This window comes from Salmo salar, chromosome 09 (genome assembly GCF_965601325.2).
Source record: "Salmo salar chromosome 09, fSalSal1, whole genome shotgun sequence".
Lineage (NCBI taxonomy): Eukaryota > Metazoa > Chordata > Actinopteri > Salmoniformes > Salmonidae > Salmo > Salmo salar.
Window position 1 is genome coordinate 142,666,901 of NC_138299.1, and position 26,491 is coordinate 142,693,391.

Sequence of the window (26,491 nt, forward strand, 5' to 3'; positions counted from 1 at the left end):
GTACTCACCGCTCCACATTCCTGTCCTTGACATGGAGGTTCTGATTGTGCCAGCTGCTGTGTGTCTCTGTGGGGACAAACATCACCATAAACAGGGGTTCCTCATTTTAACGTAACCCTGTCTAGTAGAAACTATGGTAAACTATGGTGGGACTTACAGTAGACAATGTGGATGAAAAACCACAGCATTTTAAATGGTCTTTACTCGGACTCTAAGCTGTTGCCTCTTACCCAGTGTCATGGTGGCCTTCAGAGTGTAGTCCAACAGGATACGGTGAAGAGGAAACATCTGTGTGTGGGACAATGAGGATGTTGAGCAAAAGAACACAAATATCTGATTTATAGTAAAACTATTATTTAACTAACTCTATCTGTCTTCACTTCACTTCAGAGCATGCATCCTCTAAATTGTGATGGCTGCCTCTAACTGTCAGACCATACACAGCGCCAAGCTGCATTCAGTCAGTTCACCTTTTTGTCCACCAGAGAGCTGCCATGCACTGTAAAAGCCAAAGCTATCAGCATGTAATACTATGGCTTTGCTAAAAGCTTGTCATAAAGGACAGTGGCAGATGACAACACATGAAAGGGGGATGGTATTTTACTAGTTGGGCGGGACTACAGGACACAGGAAGGGAGCGGTATTAACTCAGTGTTAACTCACCAGGGAAGATAAACTGTTGTCTAGGTTGTAAATAACAGCCAGCTAAAGGACAAGAGGAGAAACAACCACCAGAGGAAAATGGAGAGGAGAGAGCGATATGATTGGGTTAGATAAGGTTAGATAAGCCACAAGCAGTTAAGGAGATGTTATAATAGGATATGATTAGTGGTAAAAGAGCAAATGAAGTGTGATTAGGAATTGGAGTATGATTAGAGATGTTCTATTACTGGCTTAGGGTGGATTTGGAGTTCAGTGTTGTGAGTTAGAAGTACAGCGTATAAATCTAGAGTCTTTGGGGTGGAGGCCTGTGAGAGATACTGGAGTACTGTAGCTTTGGAGTTACATGTTTGTGGAACAGAGTAGGAATCTAGAGCGTGCTTGTGCCTGTCATTGTGAGGGCCCGACCTGGGAAGTGGAAGCGGCTGTCTCGGGGCCCTTGGGGGGCGGGCGAAGGGTTGGGGGGCGGCGTGGCGGTGACGCTGGGGGGGTTGTTCTGCTGGAAGGGGGTGGGCGAGGAGGGTGTAGAGGAAGTGGTGGAGGAGGGGTTACTGCTGGAATCCATCTGACTCAGCATGGGAGGGTAGTCCTGAAAGAGAAGGTTTTCAACAGAAAGGTTTCATAAATTAAGGTTCAGGACAAATTAGAGATTCCATGTATGGTGACATTACTATTAATACACATACACACGTATGCTAAAACATTTTTTTCTACCTTTTTGGTTAGCACCTTAGGTAAAGTGCCAAACTGGATTGGTAACTCTGCCGTACGGTCAATTTGATTATTGATATCTGACGGTACGGATTCTGCCCGGCGGATTTGCGGGACTGAAATATAGGGAACAATGACTCAGTACTAAATTTACATTCTTGGGATGTACCGGGAAAAGGATCATTACAGTGTGCTTTTTTTGCCGTTTTGTATGCAGGAATGGACCAGGTCTTACGTGGGAGAAAAGATATCCTGCAGGGAAGAGCTTCTTTGGTACATTTGTTATGGCACTTTAACCTGGAAGCAGAGGAGAGAGTAGTTCGCAGAGGAGCAAAGAATGACTTGTGAACAAATGAAAGCAGCGATGTATAGAAGGCTTCTTCTTACTTGCAGTGTTTGCATTTAACACCAAACATCATGTTCTTATGACACACCTGGCATGTCTGTGAGAGCCAGGATTTGGTTGAAAACCTTAGGAGAGAGAGCAAAGCATGAATATATTTCAGTTATATCACAGCTTCTAATGTTGGAGTTGCCTACTGGGTAGTGGACAAACTAGGATGTTCAAGAGAAGTGTGTTGGAATTCTGTCATATCCCAAATGGTTTTCATTGGAATCTGTTATTTCTTTAACCAAAACTTTCACGCAATATCAAAATGAATAAATACACACTTCCCAATCAGATAAACACTGGTCTGGCTGAGTGTCTGCATAACTCAAATTCTCAGATTCTTGAGACGCCATTCTCACCAGACCGATGCAAGAAATGTTCGTGGTCTGTGCCAAGGTAGAACGCTGAGCTCAAAACCGGGATGTATTTTTTTCACAGTCCCATCACAAACTCCACTAAGACCCTGAGGGCCTCTAGGGCTTAAATGATAGATACATAAGTATGGTGTGACACAGGTCTTGATGATGATGATGTGTCCTACCTGTGTGTTACAGAGAGGCCGATATCCCTCCTCATCATCTGTGGAGACCCCCGGTGCAATGCTAGGTTATCTGGAATGGAATGAGAGAGAGAGAGAGAGAGGGAGTGTGAGAGGAGCTAGACAGAAAAGGGAACAGAGGACAGGAGCTAGAAAGTGGGAGGCGGAGGAAGAGAGAGAGAGAAACAAAGAGTGGGAGAAAGAAAGAGAGGAGAAAAGTGATGTAGTTCCAATCAAGTAGAGAGGGAAACAGAAAGGCAGAGTTCCCAGGTTCCACTGTGGCATCAGGACTCACGCTCCAGCAGCGTAGGGGTTCCTGGGAGGGTGTAGGGGGCGGTGGCTGGGCCAGGGGTCCGGGTGGAGTCTTCACACCCGTTCCCACTGCTACTGTTAATGTGCACATTCAGGAGCAGCTTGTTCTTCTTCCCACCCCTGCAGAGAGAGGGCTAGCTGTGTGGGTCACTCAGAGAACAGACACATCATTCACAGACAAACCAACTCATTCCATAGGTTTTAACTCAAACACCCACACTTGCTATGAAAATTGCCGCTCATATTCAATAGAGAAAACACAAAATAGCTAGTTCAATCAACAAAGGAAAACAACAAAATGGCTGCCTTAATTTAATTAAAGACAACAGAATAGAGAAACACCCACTTGTTGTTGGGCACTGGCTCTTCTATGCGGTTGGCCAGCTGTGACTCGTGGCTCTTGCTGCGTGTGAGGGTGATATTGAAGGGGAGTTGCAGCAATTTTCGGGAGGGGGACGTGCGTGGAGGGTGCTTGGCGCGTCTCTTGGAGGGAGGGGAATTGGAGAGGAGCAGAGGCGAGGAGGGGAAAGCGTCCAACATGCCTCCTGTGTAGACTTGATGCCCCTTATCGTCCACACAGGGTACGACAGTCACAGAGACAGAACGGGCGTGGGTATGCGGACTGAGGATGGAGCCACGGGGTAGGGTGGTGGGAGTGGAGGGGCGACGGTCCGGAGAAGGTAAGGTGTTACTGTCACGGCGGGGCGGCTCTGATATACTGGTTCCTGGGTCTTCCCTGATGTCCCCACCTAAAGCAGAAGTCAGAAGTTAGAGTTACAAACAGTACTAAACTACAGAGCACACAGCATCAATAAGCACTGTTATTAATGACAGAAAACATGTCTCACTGGCACTCTTTAGGCAGGAGAGGGCAGCAGTGAGTCTGGAGCACTCCTCTGGTTCAGAGCCCAGCTGTCTCATGGTGTCCTGCACCTGACAACTGGACATCTGCAGCAAAGCATCCAGGGACAGCTTCACTGGTACAGCCTGGACACAGAGAGAGAGAGAGATGGAGAGAGGATGAGAAAGAGGATGGAAAGAGATCTGAAACAAATGGGTAGAAGACTGAGACAGGGAGGTGTGTGGTTGTCCCAAACAAGTTGCTATGACATTCTACACAGATGTGCTGTGACACACTATCAACCCAACCCTTAGACAGGACAGTGTCAACACTATGTCACTTCGGGGCAGCCAGGGAGTGGGGGGACATTGTGTAATATGTGACATTTGGTCACTCTGGAGGTTACTTGGTGGCCATTTCAAGTCCAATGAAAAACACTACCCTTAAAGAGATGGCTACACTGAACCAAAATATAAATGAAACATGTAAAGTGTTGGTCCTATGTTTCATGAGCTGAAATAAACGATCCCAGAAATGTTCCATACGAACAAAAAGCTTATTTCTCTCAAATGTTGTGCACAAATTTGTTTACATCCCAGTTATTGAGCATTTCTCCTTTGCCAAGATAATCCACTTGACAGGTGTGGCATATCAAGAAGCTGATTAAACAGCATGATCATTACACAGGTGCACCTTGTGTTGGGGACAATAAAAGGCCTTAGTGGCCACAATGCCACAGATGTCTCAAGTTTTGAGGGAACTTGCAATTGGCATGCTGACTGCAGGAATGTCAGCCAGAGCTGTTGCCAGAGAACTGAATTAATTTCTCTACCATAAGCCGCCTCCAACATCGTTTTAGAGAATTTGACAGTACATCCAACCGGCCTCACAACTGCAGACCACGTGTATGGCGTCATGTGGGGGAGCGATTTTCTAATCTCAATGTTGTGAACAGAGTTCCCCAGGGTGGCGGTGGGGTTATGGTATGGGCAGGCATAAGCTACTGAAATTTTTTTGATGGCAATTTTAATGCACAGAAATACCTCAGGCCCATTTTGAGACCCATTTTTTTTAAGGTATCTTTAACCTACATATGCATATCTGTATTCCCAGTCATGTGAAATCCATAGATTAGGGCCTAATGAATATATTTCAGTTGACTGATTTCCTCATATGAACTGTAACAGAGTAAAACATTAGAAATTGTTGTATGAGGCCTCCCGAGTGACGGAGTGGTCCTAGCTGTGCGACTAGAGATCCTGGTTTGAGTCCAGGCTCTGTCGCAGCCGGCCACGACCGGGAGACCCATGGGGCGGCGTACAATTTGCCCAGCGTCGTCCGGGTTAAGGGAGGGTTTGGCTGGCAGGCATGTTCCTGTCCCATCGTGCACTAGCGACTCCTGTGGCGGGCTGGGCGCAATGCACGTTGACACGGTTGGCAGGTGTACGGTGTTTCCTCTGACACATTGGTGCGGCTGGCTTCCGGGTTAAGTGGGCGTTGTGTCAAGAAGCAGTGTGGCTTGGCGGAGTTTGTTTTGGAGGACGCACGGCTCTCGACCTTTGCCTCTCTCGAGTCCGTACAGGAGTTGCAGCGATGGGACAGGACTGTAACTACCAATTGGATATCACGAAATTGGGGAGAATTTTTTTTTTTTTCTGTTTTGTTCAGTATAGTTTACTCAGAGATTTCTGAGATGAGGTACCCCAGTGCTGGACTGGTGAATTCCGGAATCTACTGGCAAGCCATGAAAAGAAGGTTTAACCCAAATACCACCATCAACGCCTGTTATTTTACCACAATGAATTCTCCCACCTCCGGTCTCCCTGGCGACAGTCCTCAGCCCAGTGGTCCATACTAACCAGAGTAGCAGGGTTTCTGTGATGGAGTCTTAATTACCTGGCAACCATGTGGTTCCTGCATTGTCTCCATAGTAAACGGATGAAATGGACAAAAGGGCGCATGAAGTTGTGTTTGGCCCAGTGTGTCACACCCTGATCAGTTTCACCTGTCCTCGTTATTGTCTCCACCCCCTCCAGGTGTCGCTTGTTTTCCCAGTGTATTTATCCCTGTGTTTCCTGTCTCTCTGTGCCAGTTCGTCTTGTATGTTTCTAAGTCAACTAGTGGTTTTGCAGTGCTCATGCTTTTTGCATTCTCCCTTTTCTAGTCCTCACGGTTTTGACCCTTTCCTGTTTCTGGACCCTGCCTGACCATTCTGCCTGCCTTGACAATGAGCCTGTCTGCCACTCTGTACCTCCTGGACTCTGATCGGGTTTTGACCTTTTTGCCTGTCCACGACCGTTCTCTTGCCTACCCTTTTGGATGAATAAACATTGTTAGACTCCAACCATCTGCCTCCTGTGTCTGCATCTGGGTCTTGCCTTGTGGCATGATACAGTGAGGGAGGCAGGAGACTGAGGAGTTGGATATTATCTAGGTCTATTAGTTATTGTCACGATCTGGAGAGCCACTGAGTATACGCTTCTACAGTTGGGAAAACTGGGGCTTGAATCAACTTCAAAGGCCCTTTGCCTAGTTTCTTACTGTGGCATGTTCATTTAATTGTAGTACATCACAATACTCATGGAAATAAAAAGGTATTTCTTTCCCTGCTTCACTGAAATGATGAGACCTGGTTATCAGAATTCTACTTCATAAAGCCTATTCCTAATAACCTAGCTGACCATAACGTTACTATGTCCACACAACAATGGACCTCAATGCATTTAACATTGAGTCAGCAGCTGAGAAAAGCACTGAGACTAATGAGTCGGAAGAGAGGGATTTTCTCCAGACCACCGACGAGGCCCTCATCCCCGTCAGACGGTGATATCGCAGAAAGAGATCGGGGTGCCTTGTAAGGATCCGGCGACGAGTGGCTAATCTGCCTTTGCCATCAGTACTATTGGCCAACATACAATCGCTGGATAATAAAGTGGACGAACTACAAGCACGTATATCCTACCAACGGGACGTTAAAACCTAATATCTTATGTTTCACCGAGTCGTGGCTGTACGATGACATTAATAACATACAGCTGGCGGGTTACACACTGTATCGGAATGATAGAACAGCAGCCTCTGGTAAGACAAGGGGTGACGCTCTATGTATATTTGTAAATAACAGGAAGTCTTGAGGTTTTGCTCGCCTGAGGTAGAGTATCTCATGATAAGCTGTGGACGACACTATCTACCAAGAGAGTTTTCATCTATATTCTTCGTACCACCACAAACTGATGCTGGCACTTATACAGCTCATTGAGTGCTGTCTAAGGCCATAAGCAAAAACCCTCATCCAGAGGCGGCACTCCTAGTGGCTGGGGACTTTAATGCAGGGAAACTTAAATCTGTTTTAGCTCATTTCTACCAGGATGTTAAATGTGCAACCAGAAGGGAAAAAACTCTAGACCATATTTACTCCACACACAGAGACACATACAAAGCTCTCCCTCGCCCTCCATTTGGCAAATTTGACCATAATTATATACTCCTGATTCCTGCTTACAAGCAAAAACTAAAGCAGGAAGCACCAGTGGCTCAGTCAATAAAAAAGGGGTCAGATGAAGTAGATGCTAAGCTACAGGACTGTTTTGCTAGCATAGACTGGAATATGTTCCGGGATTCTTCCAATGGCATTGAGGAGTACACCACATCAGTCACTGGCATCATCAATAAGTGCATCGATAACGTCGTCCCCACAGTGACTGTACATACATACCCCAACCAGAAGCCATGGATTTCAGGCAACATCCGCACTGAGCTAAAGGGAGCTTTCAAGGAGCGGGACTCTAACCCGGAAGCTTATAAGAAATCTTGCTATGCCCTCCAATGAACCATCAAACAGGCAAAGTGTTAATACAGGACTAAGATCGAATCGTACTACACCGGCTCCGACGCTCATCGGATGTGGCAGAGCTTGCAAACTATTACAGACTACAAAGGGAAACACAGCCGCGAGCTGCCCAGTGACACAAGCCTACTAGATGAGCTAAATTACTTCTATGCTGGCTTTGAGGCAAGTAAAACTGAAACATGCATGATAGCATCAGCTGTTCCGGACGACTGTGTGATCACACTCTCTGTAGCCGATGTGAGTAAGACCTTTAAACAGGCCAACATTCATAAGGCCGCGGAGCCAGACGGATTACCAGGACGTGTACTCCGAGCATGCGCTGACCAACTGGCAAGTGTCTTCTGACATTTTCAACCTCTTCCTGTCTGAGTCTGTAATACTAACATGTTTCAAGCAGACCACTATAGTCCCTGTGCCCAGAACACTAAGGTAAACTGCCTAAATGACTACCGACTCGTAGCACTCACGTCTGTAGCCATGAAGTGCTTTGAAAGGCTGATCATGGCTCACATCAACACTATTATCCCAAAAACCCTAGACCCACTCCAATTTGCATACCACCCCAACAGATCCACAGATCTCACACCTGGACAAAAGGAACACTTATGTGAGAACGCTATTCATTGACTACAGCTCAGCGTTCAACACCATAGTGCCCTCAAAGCTCGTCACTATGCTAAGGACCCTAGGACTAAACACCTCTCTCTGCAACTGGATCCCGCCCTCAGGTGGTAAGGGTAGGTAACAACCCATCCACCATGCTGATCCTCAACACGGGGGCCCCTCAGGGGTGCGTGCTCAGTCCCCTTCTGTACTCTCTGTTCACTCATGACTGCATGCCAGGCACGACTCCAACACCATCATTAAGTTTGCTGATGACACAACAGTGGTAGGTCAGATCACCAACAAAACCGAGACAGCCTATAGGGAGGAGGTCAGAGACCTGGCCATATGGTGCCAGGACCACAACCTCTCCCTCAACGTGATCAAGACAAAGGAGATGATTGTGGACTACAGGAAAAGGAGGACCGAGCACGCCCCCATTCTCATCGACGGGGCTGTAGTGGAGCAGGTTGAGAGTTTCAAGTTCCTTGGTGTCCACATCACCAACAAACTAACATGGTCCAAGCACACCAACAGTCATGAAGAGGGCACGACAAAACCTATTACCCTTCAAGATTCTGAAAAGATTTGGCATGAGTCCTCAGATCCTCAAAAGCTTCTACAGCTGCATCATCGAGAGCATTCTGACTGGTTGCATCACTGCCTGTTATGGCAACTGCTCGACCTCCGACCGCAACGCACTACAAAGGGTAGTGCGTATGGCCCAGTACATCACTGCCATCCAGGACCTCTATACCAGGCGGTATCAAAGGAAGGCCCTAAAAATTGTCAAAGACTCCAGCCACCCTAGTCATAGATTGTTCTCTCTGCTACCCCAGGGTAAGCGGTACTGGAGCGCCATGTCTAGGTCCGAGAGGCTTCTAAACAGCTTCTACCCCCAAGCCATAAGACTATTGAACATCTCATGAAATGGCTAACCAGACTATTTGCATTGCCCCCCCCCCCCCCCCCCATTTTACGCTGCTGCTACTCTCTGTTTATTATCTACCTACATGTACATATTACCTCAATTACCTCAACTAACCGGTTCCCCCGCACATTGACTCTGTACTGGTACCCCCTGTATATAGCCTCGCTATTGTTATTTTACTGCTGCTCTTTAATTATATAACTTAAATTAAATAGAAACGTAGTTTGACTTGTTTGAACAAAGTTTGCGGTAGCTTTTTGGACTCCTTTGTCTACATGTTGAACGAGTGGATTACTGAAATCGATGGCGCCAACTAAACAGACTTTTTGGGATATAAAGAATAATTTTATCTAACAAAACAACCATTCATGTTGTAGCTGGGACACTTGGGATTGCAAAGAGAGGAAGATTTTCAAAAGTAAGTAATTTATTTAATCGCTATGTGTAATTTTATGACGCCTGTGGCGGTTGAAAAATATGTTGTGGGGCGCCGTCCTCCAACAATCGCATGGTATGCTTTCGCTGTAAAGCCTATTGTAAATCGGACAATGCAGTTAGATTAACAAGAATTTAAGCTTTTAAATGATATAAGATAATTGTATGTTCATAAAAGTTTAATATTACGATTATTTATTTGAATTGCGCGCCCTCCAATTTCACTGGACGTTGTCGACAAGTGTCCCGCTAGCCTTAAGAAAATTTAAGGGCTTGTAAGTACTGCATTAGCATCGAATAGCCCCCGCGATATGCAACTTTTCAGGGAAGACAGGAACCAATATACACAGGAAAGCTAAGGCCATCTTTTTTCCTTACTTAATCCAAGATGGCATAGCAGTCGGATGTGTGTTTGTCTTGTCCTGTCTTGTCCCATGTAAATAGTCGGTTTCCTCATTTTTTTCATATATATTTTTAATCTCACTTTAAACATACGATCTAAATATACTTTCCTGCAACCCGCCTCACCCAATGTGGTACGGATCTGCTATTTTTATACGTTATAACTGGAACCTCCATCAGAAGCTAACTAGCTACTAGCTAGTAGTCACTTTTAGCCACAGCTAGCGGTCTTCACCTTTAGCTAGGACACCAGCCAGCTTTAGCTCGGTCACTACCTGCCAGTCTGCACAGCGCGATATCAACCCAGAGCCTATCGGAATCCTTTTCTCCACCACATCACCGGATTCCTGCCGCAAGCTCTGGGCCATTACACCGGATCATCACAGCTAGCTAGCTGCAACTGCTGGCTAACGCCTCTGTCCCGAAGCAAGCACCAGTTAGCCTTGAGCTAGCCTTGAGCTCGGCCCATCTCCCGGCTAACCGAAGAGGTATACTCGCTAATTTGTGGGCTACAATACCACTTTTGCCAACTGGCCTGGACCCTTTATTGCCAACACGGAGCCCCGCCAATCCATCACGACTGGTCTGCCGACGTAATAATCCGATGTGGTTTCAGCAGGCTTTTCCGTTGTGATGTCGCCGAAGACCCATCTGCTAGCTCCGGCCCGCGAGCTTTCTGAATACCGTGACTCCCGCTCGCCTAGCATAGTAGCGACTACTGAACAGCTCCCTGACTCACCTATTGCTGCTCTTTGGACCCTATGATCACTCGGCTACAAACACCTCTCTCTAATGTCAATATGGCTTGTCTTCTGCTGTTTCGGGTAGTTATTGTTTTATTTCACTGTAGATCCTGTAGTCCAGCTCAACATGCCTTAGATAGCTCTTTTGTCACACACCCCACACATGGGGAGACCTCACCTGGCTTAACTGGTGTCTCCAGAGATGCAAGCTCTCTCATCGTCACTCAATGCCAAGGGTTTACCTCCACTGTACTCACGTCTGTACATTATGCCCTAAATCTATTCTACCACCCCCAGAAATCTGCTCCTTTTATTCTCTGTTCCCAACGCAATAGACGACCAGTTCTTATGGTCTTCAGGCGTACCCTTACTCCTCCTCTGTTCCTCTGTTGATGTAGAGGTTAACCCAGGCCCTGTAGCCCCCAGCTTCACACCTATTGCCCAGGCACTCTCAGTCGCTAACTTCTGTAACCGTAAAAGCCTTGGTTTCATGCATGTTAACATCAGAAGCCTCCTCCCTAAATTTGTTTTATTCACTGCTATAGCACACTCCGCCAACCCTTATGTCCTAGCCGTGTCTGAATCCTGGATTAGTAAGGCCACCAAAAATTCTGAAATTTCCATCCCCAACTACAACATTTTCCATCAAGATAGAACTGCCAAAGGGGGCGGAGTTGCAGTCTACTGCAGAGATGGCCTGCAGAGTTCTGTCATACTATCCAGGTCTGTGCCAAAACAGTTCGAACTTCGACTTTTAAAAATCCACCTTTCCATAAATAAGTCTCTCACTGGTACGATTTGTTATAGACCCCCTGCAGCCCCCAGCTGTGCCCTGGACACCATATGTGAATTGATTGCCCCCCATCTATCTTCAGAGTTCGTACTGTTAGATGACCTAAACTGCGAAATGCTTAGCACCCTGGCCGTCCTACAATCTAAGTTAGATGCTCTCAATCTCACACAAATTATCAAGGAACCTACCAGGTACAACCAAAAAAATCCATAAACATGGGAACCCTCATAGATATCATCCTGATCAACTTGGCCTCTAAATACACCTCTGCTGTCTTCAACCAGGATCTCAGCGATCACTGCCTCATTGCCTGCATCCGTAATGGGCCCGCAGACACCTCATCACTGTCAAACACTCCCTAAAACACTTCAGCGAGCAGGCCTTTCTAATCAACCTGGCCTGGGTATCCTGGAAGGATATTGACCTCATCCCGTCAGTAAGGGATGCCTGGTTGTTCTTTAAAAAAGTGATTTCCTCACCATCTTAAATAAGCATGCCCCATTCAAAAAAATGTAGAACTAAGAACAGATATAGCCATTGGTTCACTCCAGACTTGACTGCCCTTGACCAGCACAAAAACATCCTGTGGCATACTGCATTAGCATCGAATAGCCCCCGCGATATGCAACTTTTCAGGAAAGTCAGGAACCAATATACACAGTCAGTTAGGAAAGCTATGGCTAGCTTTGTCAAACAGAAATTTGCATCCTGTAGCACTAATTCCAAAATGTTTTGGGACACCGAAAAGTCCATGGAGAATGAGGGCACCTCCTCTCAGCTGCCCACTGCACTGAGGCTAGGAAACACTGTCACCACCGATAAATCTACGATAATCGAGAATTTCAATAAGCATTTTTCTACGGCTGGCCATGCTTTCCACCTGGCTACCCCTACCCTGGCCAATTGCTCTGCACCCCCCACAGCAACTTGCCCAAGCCCCCCCCCCCCCCCGCTTCTCCTTCACTCAAATCTGGATCCCTACAAATCAGCCGTGCTAGACAATCTGGACCCTCTCTTTCTAAAATGATCCGCTAAAATTGTTGCAACCTCTATTACTAGTCTGTTCAACCTCTCTTTCGTATCATCTGAGATTCCTAAAGATTTGAAAGCTGCCGCGGTCATACCCCTCTTCAAAGGGGGTGACACTCTTGACCCAAACTGCTACAGACCTATATCTATCATTCCCTGCCTTTCTAAGGTCTTCGAAAGCCAAGTCAACAAACAAAATACCGACCATTTCGAATCCCACCGCACCTTGTCCGCTATGCAATCTGATTTCCGAGCTGGTCATGGGTGCACCTTAGCCACGCTCAACGTCCGAAACGATATCATAACCACCAAAGATAAAAGACAGACTGGCATGTATTGTCTGAGCTAAAGCTGCCAGTGTCCGAGCTAAAAGGAGAAGACCGCTATCCGTGGCTAACAAAGACTAATAGCTAGTTAGCTGGCTAGCTTCTGATGGAGGTTCCAGTTATAAGGAATAAAAATAGCAGATCCGTACCACATTGGGTGAGGCGGGTTGCAGGAAAGTATATTTAGTTCGTAGATAGAAAGTGAGATTAAAATGTATACGAGAAAAAGAAGAAAAAAACGGCTATTTACACGGGATAAGACAAGGGATGAGACAAAGACGAACACAACACACGACCGACTACTACGCCATCTTGGAACTACACTTTACCTCCCTAATCTTACTACATTTTCACACACTGTACATAGATTTTTCTATTGTGTTATTGACTGTACGTTTGTTTATTCCATGCGTAACTCTGTGTTGTCGTTTTTGTCGCACTGCTTTGCTTTATCTTGGCCAGGCCGCAGATGTAAATGAGAACTTGTTCTCAACTGGCCTACCTGGTTAAATAAAGGTGAAATAAAAATAAATAAAAGTAAGTCCGCATTTCACAGTAAGGTCTACTACACCTGTTGTATTCGGCACATGTGACAAATGCAATTGGATTTGATTTGACTACACAGATGTAGAACAGCAAGCCACCTTTCCCAAGCCCTCATACTGACTCCCTCATCCTCTAAGAACCACTGGCCTTCACAGCAGGGCCCAGGAGGTTCGGCAACTGGTGACAACAGACACGCCAGGTCCTATTGTTGTTATTTTGGTAACTTTTGTTTTGCTTGACAGAAATAAACTAGCTGGACTGCACAGGTTGTGTGTGGGTCCTGGAGGAACCACACAGTCAACCTTTTGCTATTATATTTACAGATAGTGTAGCGTTGTGTGTGTGTGTGTGTGTGTGTGTGTGTGTGTGTGCACACGTGGCAGAAATAGGTAATCAATACAACAGCTTGTATCTTAAGTGCTATAGAACGTAATCCCTTTTATGTACAGATTAATAAAGACAAGGTAATTGTGTAAGGGACGTGGTTGGGACCAGAGGCCTAGATAAGTGTCCACTTATTCCAGTGTTAACAAAGTGAGGGTGGAGTGGGTGGAAGTGGGCCAGACCAGGGTTACTGTTCTGTATCTGGGCAGATGGATAGAGTCCCAGGATACAGAGCCCCTGGCTGGAACCTCCCCATTAAAACCTGATTACTTCTTTGCCTGTCATACATATTTCCTATAGTAGCAGGTATCACTATTGCCTAAGGTATTTCTTCTTCGGTAAGCACTGTGGCACTTAATATTTATTGCGGTGGCAATGGTCTACCATGGAACTCAATCCCTCCATAGAATGATTTGTTTCTCCAGGGAGTCACTTTCTTCTTATCAGCAGACAGACTTATTACCCACAACAAAAGACAAGCTGAGCTGGAAATTCACCAGGAAGCAAGTTGTCTAATGGGGATATGGTTTTGTTTGAAAGTACCTTTAGACTCTTTATCTTGGGACTATATGACACAATCTCAACCAACTGCACTGTCATGCCAGCCAGAGACAAGAGTCAGTACAACCTGTCCAACTATTCACTCATCTGTTAAATGTACACACACACACACACACACACACAAGGCCAGCAGAGCACACACAGCAGGTGTGTGTGAGAGAGAGACACACACACTGTGTGCTGTGGGTTATTATACTGTGTGTGGGGCAGGCCAGAACTTCAAATTGAAAGTGTATGAAAAGGCTGGGTGTCAGCATGTCTGGGCATGTCATGACTGGCTGTGTTTGGTTTTGACGTAACCTAATAATGACAGAACGAATGACTGACTGACTGACTACACAGAACCAGAGAGAGATTTCCAAAAACAGCTCAACTAAACAGTCCCTTGACCACAAACAGACGCATGACCACGCACACCATGAAGACAAACCACTTATCTCATCCCTGTCCCACCTGCACCCATTAAACCTCTAAAAGTCTAAGCCTTTACTATTATAGCCCATGGAAACGCATTGAATAACACATTCATAAATGGCAAAAAATAAATCATAAGGAATAAGGTTTTGAAGTGTCTGTCGTATATCAGGAGATATACGAAAGCTCAGGAAATACTTTTGTTCTTTTGGATACATATTTAACCCCTTATTTTTGTTGGCACAAAACTACCTCCATAGTCCCATTAATTATTGTGTTACCTTCAGACGAGTCCTGTTACACTTGGGGGGGTCTTAGAGCAAAATGGAGAACACCTTCGTGTTTGTCATGCCCTGATCTGTTTCACCTGTCTTTGTGATTGTCTCAACCCCCCTCCAGGTGTCTCCCATCTTCCCCATTATCCCCTGTGTACTTAATACCTGTGTTTTCTGTCTGTCTGTTGCCAGTTCGTCTTGTTTGTCAAGCTTACCAGCGTTTGTCCTTTCAGCTCCAGTTTTTTCCCAGCCTCTCCTTTTCTCGCCCTGCTGGTTTTGACCCTTGCCTGTCCCGTGTCTGTACCCGCCTGCCTGACCACTCTGCCTGACCCTGAGCCTGCCTGCCGACCGGTACCCTTGCCCCATCTCTGGATTATTGACCCCTGCCTGCCTTGACCTGTCTCTTGCCTGCCCCTTGGACTATTAAACCATTGTTTATTCAACGTGTCTGCATCTGGGTCTTACCTTGATTCCTGATAGTGTTCGTAAGAGTCTCATATTTCCATACTGTGTAAGCCAAACCATTCGGACGCTACAGACGTTTTGTTAGAACACCAATTTTAGAGATGTCCCATGGTCTGACAAACACAGCTGTAGCTCGGCCACCTTCTCCCGCAGATGCGGAAGGCCAACATAGGTGGATGAGACGGATTGAGACGCAGCCCTTTTAAAAAATCGATATCGCTAGCTTAAACTGACAGATTTTTTTATGATGTTACTTAGATTGATGCACGGGTGGGTCAATCAATAGACTCAAGGATTTAATAACACCCAGGATAAGCCCCCTTCTATAAATCATCAAACAAACACACTCATCCAGACACCCAGAACATACACGTGAGCCAGGAAGTGAACACATTCATTGGCCAAGCTATTGGAAGCTACTGGAATACATATAGAAACTTATGGAGGTGTAGTGAGATACCCAATGGGCTGGACGATTCTCTTCTCATCACTCATCTTGAAAAAACGTACACTAAAAACTTGGAAATCAATCCGTCAATCATTACCACAAGGGAAAAATCTAAGGATTTATTATTGAAATAGTATCGGTGACTGAGAAAAACAAATGGAATAAATTTAAGGCCAAGTGGCAAACAATAACGCAGGCACTAGGGATAGGGGTGTGAGAATGTGGGTCTGGGCAGAGGAGATGAAGTCATCGCTTGTGTGCGTCTGTAAATTGTTGTTCGTATGTATAAGTTTGTATCTAGAGTGAAATGAAATACTATAAACAAAGAAAAAGAAACTTAGTAAGGGACGCACATGAACACACACACACAGACACGCACAAACACACACAGACGGAAGCATACTAAAACCTGTTAACATCAACAAACTACACTAAACAACCGCCTCTTAAATCCCCACATTAAAAGAGGCCCGACTAAACAACATTAATCTTGACTGTGCAACTAAATCCCATATACTGTGTACTAACACAGTATTATCAGTTAATAATTTTGTGTACACAGAGCTTAAGCTCTATCAGCACTGCGGAAACAAGTCACTCTCTAGTAAGAAACTTGCAGCTAACAGGAAACACCTGGTAAAATCAGCCATGTTGCTGTACAAAAGGCTTTCCTTCAGTAGATTGTTCTAAAGCTTTCCTATAGTACGTACCATGTGCTCCTTATGGACCCTGTTGTGTTGTAGCCTCTTCTCTAATGTCCCAGTGATATCCCTAGTGCTCCAAACCGCTGTCAAAAACACTGTGAGAACTCAACTCCTCTCTCCAGCGCAGTCTCTCACACTCCCTGTTTTTTTTTTATCTCGCTCCCTCCCTCAGTTCCTCCACTCCCTTCCCTCCCTCATTCTCTGTCTCTCTCTCTTTTATTTCCAAGCAGGCTCTGCCAGATAGCCAGACTGTCTGTCTTCCTGCTTCTGGCATGCCAAAGCGGTGCATCAGCAACTGGTGATGGTAAACTCAGTTGATCCCCCCTGACCTCTCTTCTCTCCCCCCTCAGAGGCATTGGGCCTAAGAGAACATCTCCATGCTGCCCTGGGCATACATACACAACAATGTCATAGGGAAGCCATACAGAGTAGCCCAACACAACGGCAACCCGCCAAACACAGGGGCCCAAGTAACCCCACAAAGCAGCTGCAGTAGAATAGGAGACTGCTAGAAACAGTAGTAGTAGAGAATCCAAACAGATAGGCAGTCTGTGCAGAATGCAGCCAGTGACCTCAAGTCTAACAGCCTTAGAGACTACTTTATGGGGTTGATTCATATATCTCTTTCTCAGTCTCTGATGGCTCAGGAAGTCCTTCCTGCAGACAGGACTGTGAAGATGAGGAGAGACCCATAACTAATCAGTGCTTTGCCACCCAATCTCAGAAGACTGCCTCCACTTCCTCTGAACACTAGCATTTTTCCACAGGCCATCGTCCTGGATGCTCCAGATAAGACAAAGGCTGGCCATAAGACCAGATAACAGAGGATAGTGAGAAGGGAGGATGGAGGAGAGAGAGGGGGAAGGTGGGAGGGGGATATATCTTCCACAAGGGCACAGGAAACAGAGGATTTGTTGAGGTACTTTGTACTTTTTCTGCTGTAACCGACCTCCTTCCTGCCCTCCTTGGGGAGTGACCTGAGATTACACTAACTAACCCCTGGTTCTTCATACATGTGTTGATTCAGTCTGGTCCCATGCTGATACCAAATCATCCTTAACACATATCGACACCTCCCATTAGTTGAAGGTGTACACATGAAAGTCCCAAGTCTTTAAGTAGCTATATACAAGTAAATGAGTAAATATTTATAAAAATGGTTGATTATTTGATATGAACGAAAGGAACGATGCTAACTAAACACAACTCTTTTCCCCTGGTTATCACTGCCTCTTCACAAAACTGTCCAGTCATGCAAATGTGGTAGAGAGGCACGTCTGATCTGGGCTCTGCCCTGAGGGCCATTCCTCACCTCTTCCTGTGGAAACAGTGGCCCTCTCTCTAATATCTCCCAGGGTTTACAATGGCTGAGGGCTGGGAGAAGAGCGTTCATTATTTGGGATCTTTTATAGCCTAGTCTGAGATCTGTTTGTGCTGTCTTCCTAACTCCTATGGTCATTGTTACCGCCAGGAATTGGCAAGACAGCACAAACAGATATCGGGAACAGGCTAGCTCTTTTAGCACATCGGATCCCAAATGTACCCAACAACAGAGACTGTCAGCCGACTGGTGACATTTTTTGTGTGATGAGGCATACATTCCTGCACTGTGAGTCATATAGTGAATGGAGAGGAGCCCTGGCTAAATTAATGGGCATTTTTGTCAGGACACTTTCATAGGGAGGGAAAAACTTTATGGAGTGAATTGACAATCCCATCCGATGAGCTGTGGTAGTATGGTCCACACAGATGCTAAAGTAGAGAATGGCTTGTAGTCTAACCTATTCATTTAAAACAGCTCACCAGATTTACAGGAAAAGTCTAAACATTCTTGTTCTGCAAGAATGTACATTTTATTTTTTATTTCACCAGAGGTGCTGCAGAGGTGCTGCCTATTTCACAAGATAGGCAGCACCAAGTCATTACACAATTACAAACAGACAACATGAAAAACTGCTATTAATCTAGTAAAAACCATAGAATTCACAAGAGTATAACAAAATCATAAAACAGCTAATTAAAAACATTGACAGGTCAGGGAATCAGCCTCAAAATCCTTCATCAGTGATTTAAAAATACCAATCGGGACAAGTTCTTCCAGTTTAAAAGTATTTTGTAAGGCGTTCCAAGACGATGGAGCAGAGTACATAAAAGCCCTTTTACCAAATTCAGTTCGGACATTTGGAACAGTTAGCAGGATAAAGTCCTGCGAACAAAGAGTACTCACCACATTTCTGAACAATAAAAATTGCAAAATAAAATGGTAGTAAACCCAAAATGGCTTTGTAAATAAAAGTATGCCAGTGAGCTTACAAATGCAGTGTTGCATTTGCATTCATGGACTCAACAGAACAATGTTGATAAAAACAATGTTGTCAATCCATTGCAATCCATTACAATTTACATGCACCTGCTTTCTTGCTGTGAGTGGGGAATAATGTTATTTTCAATTAGACGCAACGTTAGCCTACCTCAGTGATTTGACCAAACTATCTCCTGGTTTGACCCTACTATCTCCTGGTTTAACTCTACTATCTCCTGGTTTGACCCTACTATCTCCTGGTTTGACCCTACTATCTCCTGGTTTGACCCTACTATCTCCAGGTTTGACTCGACCATCTCCTGGTTTGACTCGACTATCTCCTGGTTTGACTCGACTATCTCCTGGTTTGACTCGACTATCTCCTGGTTTGACCCTACTATCTCCTGGTTTGACCCTACCATCTCCTGGTTTGACCCTACCATCTCCTTGTTTGGCCCTACTACAGTGCATTCGGAAAGTATTCAGACCCCTTCAATTCTAAAATTGATTTTAATGATGATAATAATAATGACAAAGCGAAAAAATTTACAAATAAAATTGAAACGCATTATTTACGTAAGTATTCAGACCCTTTGCTATGAGATTCGAAATTGAGCTCAGGTGGATCCTGTTTCCATTGATCATCCTTGAGATGTTTCTACAACTTGATTGGAGTCCTCCTGTGGTAAATTAAATTAATTGGACATGATTTGGAAAGGCACACACTTGTCTATATAAGGTCCCACAGTTGACAGTGCATGCCAGAGCAAAAACCAAGCCATGAGGTCGAAGGAATTGTCTGTAGAGCTCAGAGACAGGATTGTGTCGAGGCACAGATCTGGGGAAGGGTACCAAAACATTTCTGCAGCATTGAAGGTCCCCAAGAACACAGTGGTCTCCATCATTCTTAAATGTAAGATGTTTGGAACCACCAAGACTCTTCCTAGAGATGGCCGCCCGGCCAAACTGAGCAATAGGGAGAGAAGGGCCTTGGTTGGGGAGGTGAACAAGAACCCGATGGTCACTCTAACAGAGCTCGAGAGTTCCTATGTGGAGATGGGAGAATCTTCCAGAAGAACAACCACCTCAGCAGCACTCCACCAATCAGGCCTTTACTGTAGAGTGACCAGACGGAAGCCACTCCCCTGTAAATGGCACATGACCGCCCGTTTGGAGTTTGCAAAAGGCACCTAAAGGACCCTCAGACCATGAGAAACAAGATTCTCTGGTCTGATGAAACCAAGATTGAACTCTTTGGCCTGAATGCCAAGCATCACGTCTGGAGGAAACCTGGCACCATCCCTACGGTGAAGCATGGTGGTGGCGGCATCATGCTGTGGGGATGTTTTTCAGCGGCAGGGACTGGGAGACTAGTCAGAATTGAGGGAAAGATGAACGGAGAAAAGTACAGAGAGATCATTGATGAAAACCTGCTCCAGCGAGCTCAGGGCCTCAGACTGGGTGAAGGTTCACCTTCCAACAAGACAACGACCCTAAGCACACAGCCAAGACAACGCAGGAGTGGTTTCGGGACAAGTCTCTGAATGTCCTTGAGTGGCCCAGCCAAAGCCCGGACTTGAACCCGATCAAACATCTCTGGAGAGACCTGAAAATAGCTGTGCAGCGATGCTCCCCATCATCTGAGAGAATGGGCGAAACTCCCTAAATACAGGTGTGTCAAGCTTGTAGCAAGGCTGTAATCGCTGCCAAAGGTGCTTCAACAAATTACTGAGTAAAGGGTCTGAATACTTATGTAAATGTCATATTTAATTTATTTTCTTTTTATACATTTGCAACAATTTCTAAAACCTATTTTTGCTTTGTCATTATGGGGTATTGTGTGTAGATTGGTGAGGTAAAAAAACAATTTAATACATTTTAGAATAAGGCTGTAATGTATCAATATGTGGAAAAAGTCAAGGGATCTGAATACTTTTTGAACGCACTGTATCTCCGGTTTGACCCTACTACCTCCTGGTTTAACGCTACTATCTCCTGGTTTGACCCTATATCTCCTGGTTTGACCCTACTACCTCCTGGTTTGACCCTACTATCTCCTGGTTTGTCCCTACTATCTCCTGGTTTGACCCTACTATCTCCTGGTTTGACACTATTATCTCCTGGTTTGACACTGTTATATCCTGGTTTGACACTACTATATCTTAGTTTGACACTGTTATCTCCTAGTTTGACACTATTATCTCTTGGTTTAACGCTACTATCTCCTGGTTTGACCCTATATCTCCTGGTTTGACCCTACTACCTCCTGGTTTGACCCTACTATCTCCTGGTTTGTCCCTACTATCTCCTGGTTTGACCCTACTATCTCCTGGTTTGACACTATTATCTCCTGGTTTGACACTGTTATATCCTGGTTTGACACTACTATATCTTAGTTTGACACTGTTATCTCCTAGTTTGACACTATTATCTCTTGGTTTGACACTACTATCTCCTGGTTTGACACTACTATATCTTAGTTTGACACTACTATCTCCTGGTTTGACACTACTATATCTTAGTTTGACACTACTATCTCCTGGTTTGACACTGTTATCTCCTGGTTTGACACTGTTATCTCGTGGTTTGACCCTACTGTCTCCTGGTTTGACCCTACTGTCTCCTGGTTTGACCCTACTGTCTCCTGGTTTGACCCTACTGTCTCCTGGTTTGACACTATTGTCTCCTGGTTTGACACTGTTACCTCCTGGTTTGACACTACTATCTCCTGGTTTGACACTACTATATCTTGGTTTGACACTGTTATCCCCTGGTTTGACACTGTTATCTCCTGTTTGACACTATTATCTCTTGGTTTGACACTACTATATCTTAGTCTGACACTACTATATCTTAGTCTGACACGACTATCTCCTGGTTTGACACGACTATCTCCTGGTTTGACACGACTATCTCCTGGTTTGACACGACTATCTCCTGGTTTGACACGACTATCTCCTGGTTTGACACTACTATCTCCTGGTTTGACACTACTATCTCCTGGTTTGACTCAACTATCTCCTGGTTTGACTCTACTATCTCCTGGTTTGACTCTACTATCTCCTGGTTTGACTCTACTATCTCCTGGTTTGACACTATTATCTCCTGTTTGACACTGTTATCTCCTGGTTTGACACTGTTATCTCCTGGTTTGACACTACTATCTCCTTGTTTGACTCTACTATCTCCTGGTTTGACACTATTATCTCCTGGTTTGACTCGACTATCTCCTGGTTTGACTCGACTATCTCCTGGTTTGACCCTACTACCTCCTGCTTTGACCCTACTACCTCCTGCTTTGACCCTACTATCTCCTGGTTTGACCCTACTGTCTCCTGGTTGGACACTATTGTCTCCTGGTTTGACACTGTTACCTCCTGGTTTGACACTACTATCTCCTGGTTTGACACTACTATATCTTGGTTTGACACTGTTATCCCCTGGTTTGACACTGTTATCTCCTGGTTTGACACTATTATCTCTTGGTTTGACACTACTATATCTTAGTCTGACACTACTATATCTTAGTCTGACACTACTATCTCCTGGTTTGACACTACTATCTCCTGGTTTGACACGACTATCTCCTGGTTTGACACGACTATCTCCTGGTTTGACTCTACTATCTCCTGGTTTGACACTATTATCTCCTGGTTTGACTCAACTATCTCCTGGTTTGACTCTACTATCTCCTGGTTTGACACTATTATCTCCTGGTTTGACACTATTATCTCCTGGTTTGACACTATTATCTCTTGGTTTAACACTATTATCTCCTGGTTTGACACTATTATCTCCTGGTTTTACACTACCATATCTTGGTTTGACACTACTATTTCCTGGTTTGACACTGTTATCTCTTTGTTTGACACTACTACCTCCTGGTTTGACACTGTTATCTCCAGGTTTGACACGACTATCTCCTGGTTTGACACTGTTAGCACCTGGTTTGACACTACTATCTCCTGGTTTGACACTACTATTTCCTGGTTTGACACTACTATATCTTGGTTTGACACTATTATCTCCTGGTTTGACACTATTATCTCCTGGTTTGACAATACCTTCTCTGTCTCTCTTTCCCTGTAAGTCCACCTGTTGAATCCACTGCTAAGGGCCTGAAGTTCAGCCACGTACGTTCCTGTGTTGTAGTCTGTAGCGGCAATCCTACACTGTCCAGTGTTACGTGTCTGTGTGAGTGAGAGTGCTCAGGTCCATGCGTGTGTGAGAGAGTGCCTACATCCATGCGTGTGTGTGAGAGAGTGCTTACGTCCATGCATGTGAGTGTGTGTGTGTGTGTGGTATGTGGGGAGGCAGGACCGTGTGTATAAATAGTGTGGCAGGCAGGGACAGAGGGGGGAGCAGCTGACTGTGCACATTCTGGGCCCTCCATGCAGAGCTAGAGCCAGGCAGAGCCAGATTTGGTGAGTGTTCATTGTCAGCGAGAGAGAGGAGAATGTACTTTAGCTGGTGTGGGGCCCTGAAAACACTAAAACCTATCCACTAACTCTATACCACACTATGTCTTTAATTCTCTCTCTTTCCTGGGGCTCACTCTTTCTTTCTGTGTCACTTTTTAAATGTATTTCTTTCGCTAGCCTTAATCTTAAACGTAATCTTAGCCTTTCTGTAGGATTCTGCAGAATCTCTCATATTGCAGCCAGCGGGACACCTGTCGACAACTTCCGGTGAAATTGGAGAGCGTGCAATTCAAATAAATAATAATAAAAATTATGGATATTAAACATTTAGGTAAATACAAGTGTCTTATATCGGTTAAAAGCTTAAAGTCTTGTTCATCTAACTGCATTGTCTGATTTACAATAGGCTTTACAGCGAAAGCCTGCCATGCGATTGTTTGAGGACGGCGCCCCACATCAACATACTTTTCCACCGGCACAGGCTTCAAAAATCACAAATAGCGATTAAATATTCATTTACTTTTTGAAAATCTTCCTCTGATTTGCAATCCAAAGGGTGAAAAAAAAACGAAATTCCCAACGTCATCACATTAAATGTTTTGTTGAAATGACGTGGAAATAACGCTGATTCAACTACTTTTTGCCCAGTGGGCTGTATTTGCAAAGAGGGCTTGGTAGAGAGGAGCAGGTTAAACTGGTCTGTGATAGACACAGATTAGTGACAACACGTGGGCCAGGACACGTATATAACAAAACAGAATCCTCCTATTCTGTTTTTGACAGTTGCCAACTCCTGAATAGCATCATCTGCATAAACCTGCTGGGTGTGCATTATACATGCATACATGTTCTGCCATTTTGGTACAAAGTAAAAACAGAACACACCTAAACATAAGCCTGGGCATAGTGAGGGGGGTATGGCTGGAGGCCAGGGACAGTAGCAGGAACATGGATTGGATCACGTGAAGAGTTTACTACAGACCAATAGGGTTTGGGGGTGGGTCGTTTTCAGAACCCAAAGTGTACAACGACAGTCCTAAATGCAGGTCCTGGAGAGAAGAAATTGACAGAAAAAAGTGATCGCTCATTTTCCATTGGCAGAACAAATAGTCTCTATAAAAACACCAGATGAAATGTTTTTGTGTCTGTACTAGTCCTGACAAAATAGTGGCAGAAACTCTCCCCATGAAGCTGCTACTGCCAACTGGAAGGGTGGAGACAGAGCGGAACTACAAAAGCCTGCATTCAGCTTCCAGCAAAGGCCTTAATTGCTATGAAATATGCCCTATCATAAGCATGTTACCGTCCAAAAGAAACAAAGACCCAAATCCTATCTGACACAGATAAAGGGAGATGGTACTAATAGTTCACTAAGGATGCTTACATTGCATTGGAGGAGTTAACCATGTTCTGTATCGTAAGAGTTAGCGATGTTCTGCATTGGAGGAGTTACCCATGTTCTGTATCGTAAGAGTTAGCGATGTTCTGCATTGGAGGAGTTAACCATGTTCTGTATCGTAAGAGTTAGCGATGTTCTGCATTGGAGGAGTTACCCATGTTCTGTATCGTAAGAGTTAGCGATGTTCTGTATTGGAGGAGTTAACCATGTTCTGTATCGTAAGAGTTAGCGATGTTCTGCATTGGAGGAGTTAACCATGTTCTGTATCGTAAGAGTTAGCGATGTTCTGCATTGGAGGAGTTAACCATGTTCTGTATCGTAAGAGTTAGCGATGTTCTGCATTGGAGGAGTTAACCATGTTCTGTATCGTAAGAGTTAGCGATGTTCTGCATTGGAGGAGTTAACCATGTTCTGTATCGTAAGAGTTAGCGATGTTCTGCATTGGAGGAGTTACCCATGTTCTGTATCGTAAGAGTTAGCGATGTTCTGCATTGGAGGAGTTAACCATGTTCTGTATCGTAAGAGTTAGCGATGTTCTGCATTGGAGGAGTTAACCATGTTCGCGTGGTCGAGTCGTGGAGGAGCCAGTTCGGAGCGATGTTCTGCATTGGAGGAGTTAACCATGTTCTGTATCGTAAGAGTTAGCGATGTTCTGCATTGGAGGAGTTAACCATGTTCTGTGGAGTCCGCTGCAGGAGGAGTTACCAGCGCGGGCCATGTTCTGCATTGGAGGAGTTAACCATGTTCTTCATTGGAGTTAACCATGTTCTGCATTGGAGGAGTTAACCATGTTCTTTATTGGAGTTAACCATGTTCTGCATTGGAGGAGTTAACCATGTTCTTTATTGGAGTTAACCATGTTCGGCATTGGAGGAGTTAACCATGTTCTGCATTGGAGTTAACCATGTTCGGCATTGGAGGAGTTAACCATGTTCTTTATTGGAGTTAACCATGTTCGGCATTGGAGGAGTTAACCATGTTCTTTATTGGAGTTAACCATGTTCTGCATTGGAGGAGTTAACCATGTTCTGCATTGGAGGAGTTAACCATGTTCTGCATTGGAGTTAACCATGTTCTGCATTGGAGTTAACCATGTTCTGCATTGGAGGAGTTAACCATGTTCTGCATTGGAGTTAACCATGTTCTTCAACAATGTTTAAAGTAAAAAGGCTCACAAGCTGCTCCTATTGTGGAGATTTTCATTGGATATTGATGGGAAACCACACCTGTCTTGAAATTATAGTAAGCAATGTGCAGGAACGTCTTCTCTTGAATAACAAACTGTTATGCCATGTTTATTTCATTTGATTTATTTAACCTTTATTTAACTACGCAAGTCATTTAAGAACAAATTCTTATTTACAATGACAGCCTTGTTCAGGGGCAGTATGACAAATGTTTACCTTGTCAGCTCGGGATTCGAGCTAGCAACCATTTGGTTACTGGCCCAACGCTCTAACCACAAGGCTACCTGCCGCCCCAAAATGATGTCCCCATCAGCTTAGGGCAAAATGGACCTGGTCCAGAGTACATGGAATCTGAGGAGTCCAACATAATTGCCCTCTCTAAGTCGGATGCAAACTAACCAAACTAACCTGGGTACTTGAACCTTTCAGAGGGGATTGAACAGGGATCTCATTACATAGTCGCTCAGTTGCTGTCTCTTTCTTCACAAACCCACAGACACACACAAACACACAGTCCCCCCCCCCCCCACCACCACACACACCACACACACACCACACACACACCACACACACACACACACACACACACACACACACACAACTTACAGTATGGCCAACTGAAACGCTTCTAGACCTATAAATATCAAATTCAGTGTCAAGTCAAGTAATAAATTGGCCTCTTAAAAACCAAAATTGAAAATGGCCTTTATTCAAGTAAATAAATGATGGCGTATTACAGTTCCCCTTTGTTCTTGTGGTCTGGAGAAGACATTTTGTAATCAATGCAGGAGAGTGGCTCCACACATTCACGACCATCCCA

At 44.8% G+C, this 26,491-nt stretch overlaps 1 protein-coding gene across 6 annotated transcripts in view; it reads right to left on the reverse strand.

The window, feature by feature from the left end:
- Window positions 1-26,491, reverse strand: part of LOC106613092 (kinase suppressor of Ras 1) — a 62,488-nt gene that overhangs the window by 9,750 nt on the left and 26,247 nt on the right. For 2 of the 6 annotated variants that reach the window (XR_014378911.1, XM_045724677.2), the window contains exons 3-13: window positions 3,461-3,599; window positions 2,959-3,361; window positions 2,596-2,732; window positions 2,304-2,373; window positions 1,759-1,842; window positions 1,607-1,668; window positions 1,375-1,487; window positions 1,069-1,249; window positions 664-705; window positions 231-288; window positions 9-66 (exon numbers count right to left, since the gene is read on the reverse strand). Coding sequence is in view for 5 of the 6 variants with exons in the window: in XM_045724677.2 (XP_045580633.1) it covers window positions 9-66; window positions 231-288; window positions 664-705; window positions 1,069-1,249; window positions 1,375-1,487; window positions 1,607-1,668; window positions 1,759-1,842; window positions 2,304-2,373; window positions 2,596-2,732; window positions 2,959-3,361; window positions 3,461-3,599 (1,347 nt within the window). In the remaining variant the exon portion in view is untranslated. Of the gene's footprint in view, window positions 1-8; window positions 67-230; window positions 289-663; window positions 706-1,068; window positions 1,250-1,374; window positions 1,488-1,606; window positions 1,669-1,758; window positions 1,843-2,303; window positions 2,374-2,595; window positions 2,733-2,958; window positions 3,362-3,460; window positions 3,600-5,349; window positions 5,615-14,751; window positions 14,817-16,368; window positions 16,650-26,491 lie in introns of those variants that run through there. The other 4 variants (XM_045724680.2, XM_045724682.2, XM_045724679.2 and 1 more) reach the window with 4 other exon arrangements.